Source organism: Parasteatoda tepidariorum, chromosome 11, assembly GCF_982258835.1.
Source record: "Parasteatoda tepidariorum strain Cologne lab strain chromosome 11, Ptep-v5.0, whole genome shotgun sequence".
NCBI lineage: Eukaryota > Metazoa > Arthropoda > Arachnida > Araneae > Theridiidae > Parasteatoda > Parasteatoda tepidariorum.
Window position 1 is genome coordinate 30,069,276 of NC_141765.1, and position 14,777 is coordinate 30,084,052.

The 14,777-nt window shown below is 27.7% G+C and overlaps 1 protein-coding gene across 2 annotated transcripts in view; it reads left to right on the forward strand.

Annotated features, from left to right (window-relative positions):
- The window catches only part of LOC107457482 (toll-like receptor 6), a 152,999-nt gene extending 148,419 nt beyond the window's left edge, over positions 1-4,580 (forward strand). For both annotated transcript variants that reach the window (XM_016075649.4, XM_016075648.4), the window contains one exon: positions 302-4,580. In XM_016075649.4, the coding sequence (XP_015931135.2) occupies positions 502-4,110 (3,609 nt within the window). In that variant the 5' untranslated portion in view covers positions 302-501 and the 3' untranslated portion in view covers positions 4,111-4,580. The remainder of the gene's footprint in view (positions 1-301) is intronic.
- Positions 4,581-14,777: the final 10,197 nt, after the last annotated feature.

The window sequence follows — 14,777 nt, forward strand, 5'->3', positions numbered from 1 at the left end:
CAGTTTCTTGGAACTATTCTTTAATTTCTAACATATTGTTTACAGTGTAAGCATATAAATATCTACATCTACATATTCTACTTATTACAGATTAAAGGAATATTCAAATTGTACAAAAATGTGTAAATAGCAAAAATTTAGGATATCGGGTCAATGAAAAATGAATGCAAATTTTGTCCTTAAAGAATATTGTCTTTAAAACATGGAAATATTTTTACTGAAAGTAATATTTAATTATTATCTCAACAACATGAGCTAGCGCTATATTTAAAATCTAATTTTATGTCTTTTTATTTTTTAGGTGGACAATTGTCTGTATGCTGGAAGTTTTCAAGTCAGAAATTTTAAATCATTGGTTGAGTAGCTTTGATAAAAGGAGAGATAGTGGATCTTCAAATTGAAAACAGGACGAGTGATGGCAGTAGTTATAGACAGCATGTAAAAAAATATTGTTTGAAGTCTGTTTTCTTCAATAGTTTCAGCTTCAGTGCACAAGAAAATATGGGCAATTGTCTCAATTCATCACAACATCTTATCCTGTTTCTTGTTTCCTTTCTTTTATGCGCTTTTGAGCCCTGTATAAGTGAGGATTACTGCAAGAATGATGAAATCAAAGGTTCTTCTCTAATGTCTGTGAAATGCTCCGTGCAAACCTTAAACGATGTATTCTACAATTTTTCTTCAATTGACCCAGACTTGATTGGTAAATTGAATATCAACTGTGATACCCGAAATGATCATACCAGCAATAACCATCGTTTAAAAAGTGACTTTGACAACTTAGTTAACAATACTTTTGGCTTTCTAAAGAATTTACATGATCTTGTTATTGAAAACTGTAAGCTCCTTACCATCACACCGATGGCATTTAACGGAGTATCTCAATTAAAGAACTTAGCTTTAAGATCAAGAAATATTCAAAATCCTTTGTCCTCTTTCAAATTATCTGCTGAGACATTTTCTCAGCTTCAGTTGTTAGAGAATATTGATTTAAGTGAAAATAATATGAATATTTTACCTCAAACTCTCTTATGCCCACTTCGAAATCTTCAGTCTTTGAACATTACTGATAATGACTTTGCTGATATATCTAATGTGGGTTTATCAACTGGAACTCGAGAGAACGTTTTGTGCTTGGTTGATGTTCAAAAAGTATGGTTATCGTATAATCGTATCAAGGTGCTAACAAATAAAGGATTTGCTGCTGCAAGTCAACTTAAAGAACTCTTTTTAGATCATAATTCCATTTCAAGAGCTGAAGAGTTGGCACTTTTTGGCCTGAATGAATTAGAAATCCTTGACCTCTCCAGCAATCAAATCGTAGCCTTGCCACCTTTAGTTTTAAGACATTGTGAAGATCTAATTGAGCTATACCTTCAAAATAATTCTATCAGTGTTTTACCACCAGGATTACTGACAGGGCTTCAGAGACTACGAATACTTGATTTATCTCATAATGAGATAACAAATCATTGGTTAGGTTCAGATACTTTTTCGGATTTAATTCGTCTTGAGTTAATGAATTTAAGTCATAATCGTCTAACGCAAATTGATAGCAAAATATTTCGAACCCAATATAGTTTACAGAAACTTTTCATAGATAATAATGAAATTGAAGCTATTTCAGATGATGCCTTTTCTGTACTATATAAACTACACACTCTGCATTTGCATAATAACAGATTAACTTTTATTACTGCTTCCACATTTAGCGGTTTATTCGTCATTGATATGTTATCCCTCAATAACAACTTTATCGAAAACATACATATTGATGCCTTTAGTAACAACAGTGCTATTATAGAGATCAATTTATCTGATAATAAGCTATCAACAGTACCATCTGCCGTCCAATCACTTATGCTTCTTCGTAGCTTAGATTTATCTAATAATGAAATTTCTTACATTCACAGTGCAAGTCATCGAGGTCTCGAGAATTTATATAGTTTAGTTCTGAGTGGAAATAGGATCGGAAATTTAACTCGAGGTGTATTTGGACACTTACCAAATTTAAGAGTTTTAAATTTAGACCATAACAAAATTGCATCAATAGAGCAAAACACTTTTGAGGATGTTCCTTTTTTACATGCTTTGCGTTTAGACTCCAATTTTCTTCCTGAGGTCAATGGTTTATTTACAAATTTACATGATCTTATGATGTTAAACATATCAGCAAATCAAATAGAATGGTTTGATTATGCTCTAGTTCCAATTGGATTGCAATGGCTTGATTTGCATGACAATCAAATAGAATTGCTGGGAAATTACTTTGAGTTAGAAGCAGTTCTAAAACTGAGAACATTGGATGCATCTTTCAACCATATAACTGAAATAGATGCCTCTTCGTTACCTAATGGAATTGAAATTGTATACTTAAACCATAATCACATAAAGTTAATTCAACCCTTTACTTTTATGGGTAAACCTAATCTCACAAGAGTAGATTTGAGAAGAAATCTTCTAGGAAACATAGAGGTCAATATTTTTAGATTGACCGAAGTTAGAAATCGTAAGCCGTTACCTAAATTTTTTATATCAGAAAATTCTTTTATCTGTGATTGTAATATGGAATGGATTCAACGTGTTACTTATCAAGACGAATCTCGACATTACCCTCGCATTGTGGATATTGATTATGTCTCTTGTCACTTAACATTTAATCGTCAAAAATCACCAGTACTTCTAGTTAAAGCACAATCTTCCCAGTTTCTTTGTCAATACAAAAATCATTGTTTCGCACTTTGTCACTGTTGTGAATTTGATGCCTGTGATTGTGAAATGGTGTGTCCTGAAAACTGCACATGTTTTTATGATCAAAGCTGGAATACAAACATTGTGGATTGTAACTCCCAAAACCATCTAACTGTTCCCCGACGTATACCAATGGACGTAACTGAATTATTTTTAGATGGTAATGTTATCCCATCATTATCAAGTCATACATTTATAGGAAGGAAAAATATGCGAGTTTTATACATGAATAATAGCAACGTGCATGTGATAAATAATCGAACATTCAATGGTCTGAAGTCACTTCAATCACTATACTTACAAAATAACCTCATTTCTACCCTTCATGGCTACGAGTTTGAACGCCTAGTAAACTTACGACACCTTTACTTGTCTTATAATCGTATTTCCTTTGTAGCAAATGCAACTTTTATGCATTTAAAAGATCTTGAAGTATTACATTTAGACCACAACTTTATTACACAGTTTCAAGTATGGAACCTGAATCAAAATCTCAAGCTAGCTGATATCCAGCTCTCTCATAACCCTTGGGCATGTGAATGCCAATTTGTTGGGGACTTCACGAATTGGTTGCAATTAAGAACAGATCTGGTACACGATGTATACAATGTTAATTGTATTTTTAACGACACACATTCTTTATCGTTAATCGAATATAATGTTACAACTTGTACAAATATTACTGATGGTGCACCTAGTTATAGAAAATCTCTTGAAGTAAATGACATTTTACCATTGTTAATATTGGTCTCATCTATTTTCGTTCTAGTGATTATAGCAATAGTACTCTTTGTTGTATTTCGTAAACCTGTAAAAGTTTGGCTTTTTTCGAAATTTGGAGTACGTATCTTCGACTCTGAGCGTAGAGTTCCAGATGATGACAAAATCTACGATGCCTTTATTTCCTATTGCAAAAAAGATGAAGCTTTTGTAGTTCAAGTACTTGCCAATGAGCTAGAATATGGCAGTCCCCATTTTCGATTGTGCCTTCATTACAGAGATCTTCCCATTGGCGGATATCTATCGGAGGCCATAATTGAAGCTATAGAAAGCTCTCGTCGAACAATTTTAATACTATCAGAGAACTTTGTTCGAAGTGAATGGTTTCGTTATGAATTTAAGTCTGCACATTACGAAATGGTCAGAACCTGCAAACAAAAGCTTATTGTGATTTTTGTTGGTTGTTTATCTCAAGAAGATTTAGACCCAGATTTGAGATTATGGTTAAAGTCAAGCACATTTTTACACTGGGATGACAAAAAGTTTTGGGAAAAGCTTCGATTCGCTTTGCCGGATATTCGGAACAGGAAATATGATAGATGCCACTCTATAGAAAATTCTATTTCAGTGCATATATAAAAGTGTATTTTGCATGTAAATACACTTTTCATTGTGATCAAAATCTTTCAAGTTTTATACTTGCACATTAGCGAAAGTTAAGCCAATGCAGAATTGGTGCAAAAGTTCCAAATAAATTGTATATAAAGTGTTTATTTTTATTTGTGTGTTTTGTAATATGTGCTTTGAAGGAGAAACTTTCCATTCATAAATTGCTCTTGGTGTGTATATATTATGCTTTGTGATCTTATCTTCAATTTTATTTGAAAAGATATGTGATATTAATTGCAATTTTTATACATTAATGTGATTTTTCTGTGCACGAGGGTTGAGGTCATTTTGTTTGTATTTTTGTTATTGTTATTATTAAGTGTTGGTTTGGTTTTAATTAAGCAAACGTTATAAAGTTCCTGATATATTTCTTTCAATGCATGCGACAGTTGTAAAATGTATCCACTCAATGCATCTTTGGCAGAAGACTGATCAAAGAATAAAAATAATAATTATTATCAATGATATATAAGCGGTGATTGCTTAATATAAAATATAGATTAATGTTTAATTAATAATTAAAGTATTAAGCTGAGACAAAAGTTTCTTCCATAAATAAAGTATGTTGAAAATGCCAAAGAAAATGTAAATTAGTGAAAAAGTAAAGTTTACTTTACAACGTAAGGAAAACACTAGAAAAAACATATTTCTAATTGAATGCAATTGTAAATTACAAGGCAAATTTCATTGAGTAAAAAGACTCAGCACCTAGAATTACGTAAATGTTTTTTTTTTACATTAAAATTTCCTCCTACATCGTAACTAAGGATTCAATAACATATTTATTTATAAAAATCTTTCTAATAATTTCATTTTAATTTTTATAATTTTTTATAATTAATTTTTATAATCATTTTCTATAACTATTTTTTTAATTGTTTCATAATTAATTTTATAATTAATATTTTATACTAAATTTTTATAAAAAATAAAACATTTGACATTATTTTAGCTACAGTTTTAAATATGCATAGTTTAAAAAGCTTTTTTAAACTATTGCAGTTACTGAAATACCAAACGGAACTTTTGACTAAATTGATATTTTATTTAAAAAACTAATATTTTTGAACTAATTTTGTAAAAAATAAACAAGAAAATATCTTGATTTCTTTTTTATTTGGTGTTGTGTATCAATAAATTCGCCATATATATACTTGTGCATATGCCAGTATGTTTGTATTTCAGATAAGAAATACATGGTGTCCTATGATTACATGTATTTGTCATCTAAATTCGGTGTATCTATATCTGTTTATTTTATTTCACACCAAGCTGAATTATTATTCTGTATATTCACACTTTCATTAATAATAACTATTCTATAAATAACTAATAAACTATTTAACTAATATTAGATACACAGTTCATTCTGGAAGAAATAGGCATATGGTACATATATAAATATTTTTGTCAATTTCTTAAATGCACTGTAACTAAATATTACAGAGCTACACGTTTCAGATGGAACATGCCTTTGATTATCAAGCAGTAAATTAAAAAGTATGAAGTATTTTTATCAACTGCTCAGAATAGCTTCTTAAACGATTTTAAAATAATATTTTTCTCTTCTCTTTCTTTCTAATTTTGATCTATTTCTCTATTACTTCATCTTTTATGATACTTCCTTATTTTGTTTCTGTATTTATTTTTCCTCTTTCTTTCAAGTCCCAAAACGCCCACTACTGCTATAGCACAGAGGTTAGGGAAACGCTATACCGTGAGCGAAACCATGAATGGTAAAGTCTCTTTTATATTATTGCATTATTATTTTATCTACATAAGTAATTTACAATTAAATCTACGGAAAAATTGAGTTTAAGTAAACTTAGTTAAGTAAATCATGATGTCTCAAGTTCTAATATCAAAATATCAAAATGAAATCAAGTTTAAGCATGATTACTCAGTCGGGAAATAATCTTACAATAATTTACTGGCGCTTTATATTTAAAAGCATTTTTCAGAGTTTGAAAGTATAGAAAAAGTGAATTCATGTGAACCTAGTGTCTCACATTTTAGCTGAATTGACATGAAGTCTCAGTGTCAAACTATTTATGTGTTTAAAAGAGAATTCGCCATTCAAAGTTTTGCCCGTGGTATAGTGCTCTCTTAAGTGACTGGTGTTTCATTGTGATGTAACCCTGTTAACAGCTTGAAGTTCTTCCAGTTTTAATATAATGAATGCCAGTCAGTCATAAAATGTAAAGGCAGCCGATGCGCAATTCTTATGATATTGCTATTGGTCCTAAATTTGTGGAGCTTTACTTCCATGACCCTTCCACCGATATCTGGCTCTTGCCGGAGTTCATTAAATATTACTTTTTCTTACTTACGCGTAGCTTTGTAATATCTGTTTATCATGTATTTAAGATGTTAATTACAAATATTTACATAAAAAATTATCAATACGTCAATTTCACCAATGAGTTAAAAAAATTATTTTATTTCAATTTAAATGTATACCTATGCATCTCCTCCTATTTCTGGCTAAATTCAAAACTGAATTCTAACTTTTATTCCTATAAATCCTAAATTTTAAAATGATTTTCATCACATTAAATGATAAGTGATAATTTTAAAATGGTCATGAGTTTCTGCAAATAGTTTTCTTTCTTAGAGAAAACTTAAATTCAGCTTGTAAAATTCTAATATCTTCAGTGTGTCATGATGTTAAAATAATGTAATTATTTATGTAGTTGCAAATGGACACAAATTTATTTTAAATATAGATCTTTGAAATATTCCTAATAATGTTTAATGACATGTATTGCGTATTTATTTGCACTATCGCTTTCCATTTTCATTTAGTTGCAATTTTTTCCCATTAAAAAGCCTTAAATAAATAATTTTGTTAAAATTATTTAATTATAACAGAGATATATAATGAATGCAAAATGATACTTTAAATTTCAAAAACCTTTTCATATAATATTACAATTTTTTCGTTTAATAAATTTTAAGTGTATGCTTTGTCAACTTAAAGTTCGATAAGATATTTAACAATAACGACTATTGAAATTTTTTTTGCTTATCATCAAATCACTATTATTTATGCTGTTTTCTTATTAAAGCATATTTAAGAAAGAAAATTTAAGGTGAAGTTTCAAAAAATCATTAGAGATTTTAGCTTAATTTATAAAGGGAGTCATTTCACGTCAACTTAACCAGTTATTTTAATCTCGCTATTTTCATTTTTTATGAATTTTAGTAAAGATAATAACAATTTTAATGCAATATATTATTTTGTAATTTATATTAAGTACCGTCTTAATATAAATCAGCAAAACGGTGAAAATTATTATGAGATTGAGTGACTTGGGAACAAGAGCATAATTACATTTTTTTGAGTGATTGCTGTTAAGTTCATGTGCAGATAGTTACTGTTAACACTTGCTAGAAGCCTTCCATGTTTCTTTTTAAAGAAATTGCATTAAAGAGTAGAACTGTAATTAAGGGAGATTTCTTACTTGGGCTAAGTTAACAGGAAATATATATGCATATAAATTTCTTACGCACTATGAGGCCGTCAATAAATGATGTCATGCTAGAGGGGGAGATGGGGCATTATGAAATTGGCACAGTTAGGGACAAGGGAGAGGAAGGGTGTGACAGTACACATTTTAGTTAAAAAAAAATTCCATAAATCATTTTTTAAAAGTTTAAAAAGAATTAAGTATCTACTACTTGTATTTTTTTTATCTGAATTGCATGTATATTTTTATGTTATACATTGTGATATGTGAGCAAGGGGCTAGTGTATAGGAAAGTGTTAAATTTTGTGACAAAGTTGAGGAGGTCAAAATAATGAGAAAAAAAGTGTGGCATTCTATATAAAGTGTGGCATTCTTTTAAGCTATTTGGGTTTTCTAACTGCTAAAATTTTTAATTTTTCGATATGAAACATTGCATAGCTTAGTTTTGTATGTCAGGCAAGACACTTTTGTAACAAATTTCATTATTGGAATCCCTGGTTATATGGACAGCAAATGACTCCAGTTATAAATACATTAATGTTAAAAATTCAATGGATTAAATTTTATTTATTGCAAAATCATTCAAGGGAAAAGCGTGGGTATTCCATTTTAATATTACACCATTAAAGTTTCTTATGCTACTAAAATTTTTAAATTCTATGCACTCGCTTATCGAAACTTCAACAAAACTCTAAATGGATTTTGAAAGTATCTGAAATCCCTTTTACTAAGAATTGCATTATGACATAATAAGGACTGTTACAATACTTCAGTTTTAATACTATTAAAATAATTATAAAACACTATTATAATGTTTTAAATCGTTATACATAATTTAGGAGAATATATTTATCTATAATTTTAACTTGCTCCCAGTTTTTGATATTTTCTTTCAATTTCTTTATTATTTATAAAGTTTTGCTATAGAAAAATGAATAGAAAGTTTATATGAGTTAAAAAACAAAACGTATCTGAAAAAAATATATCATTTATAAATGTTAGGCATTGTCTTAAAAATTTACTTTTTTACTATTATTATGAAATTACATTTTCAAAGACTAGTCACAAAACCATCTGCACAAATTTTCCTATTGTGTATATTTTTTCTGTTAATCTGTCAAAATGCAACCTATATTATGCCATTTTTTTTATCCAACTTGTAACATGTGAAACAAATAAAAACTTTTACATGCAATCATTATTCGTTGCTTGAAATACATCAAGTTGTGTAAAACTTTGTTGTCAAGTATTGTCAAGTTTGTGTAAATTCATGTATTTAATTGTTGTTTGATCCTAATTGTTGTGAATGAAACCAAATTTATAAAATAATTTAAATTTTTTTCCTTTTAAAACTATTATTTCCCTGGTATTAGGTTTTAATTCTACACAGAGAAAAGGATTCGAATAAAAATAACGCATTGTATCGTAAAGACATTTCTGGTAAACTAAAAGGAAAGTAAAAACCCAAGTTTGGTGATAAAGTCAAAACATATGATATTTAAACCATTCATATATTAACAGTTTCCGTTCATATGATAACGGTTCACGAGAAATTCAGTTTTTCAAATTTATATTTCTTATTACCCCACATTTATCAAAAATACAAAACTGAAATAAAATTTAAACAAATAAATGATTTTTACGCCATTCTCAAAGATATCATGATAAAATTACCAAACAAAATTTTAACGCATAGTATAAAACATTACTTTTTCGTTATTTTACCAAAATCATTACCAAAGAGCTTTGATAAAAGATTCCGTTCAATTGAGAAAAAAATGCTAAATTTTACCATATTCTGGTTGTTTGACCATATTTTTTCTCTCAGTGCACATTCATAACTATTCATAAAAACAATTTAGTTTTATAAATCTTCGGAAATTTAAATTTTTTGTTTTTAAATTTGACGACCACCCCGTTAAAAATTTCTCGAGTAGTATGACAACTCAAGCATTAACCTTTTCTTTCTCATTAAAAAATGATTTTATTTAAAACCTTTTCAGAAAGAAGCGCCAGTGTGGTAAAGCTATTAACTAAAATGCAAAAACTCAATTGAAAAACGTTTTTTTTTTTTTTTATGTAAAAATAAACTTAGAAGTAGAAAAAAAAAAGATTTTTTTGAAGATCATCAATCTTCTATTTTCTTTCTTGTAATAGAGTAGTCAAGTTGTCTTAAAAGAAGCTTACAAGCAAATATATGCTTCAATGTTATATTCGTTTTTTTTCCTTTCATTAAAAAAAGAAACTTTTTGTACTTTACTTACTACACGCTCGAAAAGACACAAGTATTTAGGAATAAAATTATCATTGGTAATTATCTCAATTCTAAAAATATTTTCAAGTGTTTAGCAATATATTTAGAAGATGAACTCTCCTCGGTTTAGGTTTTCTGTCTTTTTTTATATCCCATGATCGATACTGAAAAGTGTTAAGACTCGATACGCATGCACTTTTTTTATGATTATAATTATTTCAATTCAAATCGTATGCCATTTAATATTTTATCTATCCATCAGAACTTTTAAATTCTAGAGGAGAAAATTTTTAATGTTGCTTGAAGCATGTTTTGTTAATTAATTCTTCCAATCGCTTTAAAAAATCGCCACAGTAATAAATTCACTAAATACCTAAGCAGTTTATTTAAAAATATTTAAACGCAAATTATTTTAATTTTTCAATTTAAATGTTGATTAACTAACACTATCTAACATACTGATTAACTTTTAAGTGAAGGTACCTCTTTACAAAAATATAATTTGATATTTTTTGCGTACTCAATTATAGATTAAAGATTTTTTGAGAAAATATAAATTTTTAATAGATTTCAGCTGGTGTTATATTAAAATAATATTTTTCTCATGATTATTGTTTTTAAACCATACATGTGATTTGCTTTAAACAAAATATTAGTAGTTATTTTTGACTAAATAATTTTTGTAATGAGCCTTAAGGAGTACCTATTTGTTTAATATATTTTAATAACTTTGCTCTGTAAAAAAATACTATATTTTTTTATTTAAATACGGCTACGTTATGTCTTCCTTTCTTTAATGAACCTCTTATCTAATGGTGCTTCCAAAATATGATGGTAACTTAATAGCATGTATGATAAATGTATATTGCATTTATAAATTATCTTAATATGATTTTACTGTATGTGATTTTTTCCAGAAATCAATATCTTTTCCTAATGTGCACAAATCAATACTTTATGTAAGTTCGGTTTTAAAATAATAGTTACCACCTATGTATGTGATTTTTCTTTCAATATAGTTAGAAAAAACACAAAACAGTAAAATATTCACAAAAATTGTATTTTTTTAATGGTATACTAGATTTTACCTGTCCATGACGTTTTGAAATGTATGTAGTTATATATTTATTAAACGCTTAAAACAATCTGTTGTTTAATTTATTTTCTATATTAACTGAATAAAACAAAATATAGAATTTGGGAACGATTTAATAATGAATCTATTGTGGAAGTTAATTTGAAAATTAAATAGTGGATCTTTTGGAGAAGTTGAAATTTTAAAATTACTAATCATGATTTACAAACTACTAGTCAAAAATTACAAAAAATTACTTAACTACTAATAATTACTCATCAATTTTTTTAAATTGTATCTTAAATTTGTTATTTCTGATGAACAATGCTTGTTATAAGTCAGAACTTGTGTTCAAAATCTTAATTTTTATGATTTTCAAAAAGGATGATTTATTTTTTTAAATTTTTTACTTATTGCACAATATTATATACTACTAACAGCAAAAAATAGTTTTTTTTTTAGAAATTTCAAAATTGAAAGCGTATAACTGATATATTTATTGATACATTTAAGAGAAAAGATAAATAACAAAATGATACGAAAATAGCTCAGAGATAATCCAACTTCTGTCGAGTAAGGTGGTGCTTTTGTCCATTAAATGACAAATTAAAAGGAACACCATGCCTCTATAAAGAGCATTAAGAATACAAAAGTAAAAAAAAAGTTACGTTAGTCGCTTTCTTAAACTGAAATACTGAAACAATTTACTGAAATGCCGCAGGCAGGTAACACATGCTATGGCATTGGACAATAAAATTTCTAAATCCTTTGCATTTAAAAACACGTAACATTGCTGTCAAATAACTGTTTGATGAACGACTTACGATACCGAAAATAATTTAATATTTCTATTTCTTAATAAAAATATTAATATTGCATAAAGCTATAAGAAACAATTTTTCAGCTCTTTTATATGCTTTAATTTTATTGTTTATATGATGGCCACGGCTTTCAGAGCAGATATTGAATATTTTATTATTTGCATTTGTCCTTCTGCAGAATTTTTAAACTTTCTCATGAATCTTCCGTGAATTTTGGTCCTTTTTTCGCACCACAAACTTACAACCCTAATTATAAGAATTTACTCGACAGCAATGTAAAATTTATCTTGATATATCAGATATCGTAGTTCTTTTGTAAAGGCTTAAAGATTGTGCTACACGATCAGAAAAATCAGTTCAATATTGAACCACAATATTATACTTATTTGATGCAACCTGAATGCTTAAAGTTAAAACATTTTTCCATTCAGAATGAACTATGTTAGCGTGTAATCAAATTTTTTTACTAATTTACATAGTGATACTGTTATATTTGGCAACTAATAGAGGCTAAAGAAAATGTGTACTATATTAAAGTTAAGCGTGCTTCAATATTTTTAACAATACAACAATACGTTTAGACCAAAATTAGTGAAAATCAATACCTTTATTTTAATAATGATGTTCACGTAACCACTTTGAAGTTCGAATAATATTGATAAATCGTCATTGATGCTCTCTTACAACAGCAAACGTTGAAATTCAGCATGCACGGAGGGCAAATATTGAACAAAATATTTCTGTTAATTATCATTATTTATTACTTACACTGGCAAATAGTGATATTTAGCCTACACTGAGGTGATATTTAGCCTACATTGTAAGGGGTGAATAACGTTAACTAACTTTTTTAAGCATCCACTTTTTTCGATGTAACTAATTTCGGACATTCACCTAAATGACTATTTGGACATTCACAGAAGGAATTCGATAATTACTGAACTTCAGACTTCTATGGTAACGTAACTAAATATTATTCAATAGAGAAAAGATTTGGTGAGGACACCTTTTTAGACAAAATGACTCAAACACAACTTAATTTGTGAGTTTTTCAAAAATAAAAGGTACACAAAAAAGAGGGTTCTCACCAGGAGGGTTAATTCTGTTCAGAAAGATCTTAAGTCAATCGATGGCAATCTATTTCTCTAAACAGAGTCATATGGAGTCGGGCTCATGGAGGCAGCTTTGGCTTGTGACATGCTGTAGTGTAGAAGAAGAAGGAGTAAAAAGATTAACTGTTCAACATTATTCTGAAGACAATTTGTTTACTTATTGCAATAAGCGATTTCTACTTGTTGATAAAAAATGAATAAATAAAAAAATACATGATTGAAATATCACATTATGATATCACTTTAAGAACCGAACAAAAAATCTTAATTTTGAGATGATGTAATTATTCAGAAAATGTGACATTCAGAGTGCAAAACATGATTTATAAAATACATTTTCAGAAAATAATTTTTTTATTAAAATTAATCTATTCGGTATCAAGAAACATGATTTCGCTGCATTCTGAAATAAGTGTGATGAATAAATTAATTATTATGTAAATCAGAACAAAATATTTGAAACATACTTTAAGGGAACAGTAGTGATAGGAACTGACATGACAAAATGTTGAAAAATAATATTCTGCTAAACTTGTATAGGGTTGCTAAATTCATTATGTTTCTTTTTTAAAAAAAAGCTTTTAAAAAGATCATTGATGATAAATTAGTAAAATGATCTTAAAAATCGAATAATATTTAGAAAAAAAGGCAGTAAGGACAACTAGTAAAAAGGCACTTTTCAAAAATGTGAAAACTCAATATTTACTGCGAATAATTTTGAATTCTGTTGATACTTATGCGGCATGCATTAAATATTCACTGATCATACCTAAGACATCAAATTAACTTAAAAAATGAATTATATCGGTAAATTATGTCTTATATCGGCGTTGCCATAGTTACGTGATTTGGACTACCCTATTTTTCATGGGAAAGAAGAGGGCATTTTATTGCAAAAATATTTAATAAAAACATTAAAAAAACACTTCAAAATAATTTTAATATTATTTTAGGATGGAAAAATAAGTTTAAAGTTATTGCTTTAGTTAATTTTTAGTTAAAAAAAATGCGTTATTTCGATCATTACGTTTGGAAATGCATAAAAAAAAATCTTTTTCAAAAAAAAATAAGTAAATAAATAAAATAAGATGAATATATAAAATAAAATAAATAAATAAATAAAAAATAAATAAAATAAAATAAAATATTTTTTTTTCACTGTAAAATAAATTTAATCTATTGCTGGCATTTGTTAAGGATAGCATCAAGTAATTTTCCAACAAAAACTTTATCCTTTTACTTTTTATTCATAAATATCTAGACACGATTGTAAGAAAAATTGCTCAATTAATTGGCTCAATTAATATCACTAATCTCCAAAATTGGCACTTTTGGCTAGAAAAAATTAGTTTGTCAAGATATTTCTAAAAAACTTTTGCAATACATTATATCCATTCTCGTTACTTGACGGAATTATAAATTTACTCTTGATATTTCAGACAAGTTATATTAATGAAAAATATAGACCAAGAACCAGAGTATGATTTCATAAAAAATAAGGTATTCGAACTTTTACTTACTGAAATACAAGTCTCATAACAAAAAAAATCTTTAATAAGGGAATAAATATTTAAAGATTTGGATACAAGTGATACATTTTGCACACACTTAATCAGGGTAGCCTCTCAAATCTGGTTTCAAATTTCCCTGATTTTTTCAGGTTTTCCAGTAGCAATCTTAAAATGTCCAGGTTAGAGTGTTTTATTTTCTCATAAAATACAGGTGGGTATAAGAAATGTGTCAATATCATAAAGTATTTTATTTAAAACGTTATTCTTTTAATGTATCTTCTTGAATAGATGTGAAGAAAATAATATGCTTAGCTTGTAGAATATATTACTTTTAATGAATAAAAAATGTTTCAAAGTGTAAGTTTTGTAGTTTTTGTAAACAAAATGTACCAAG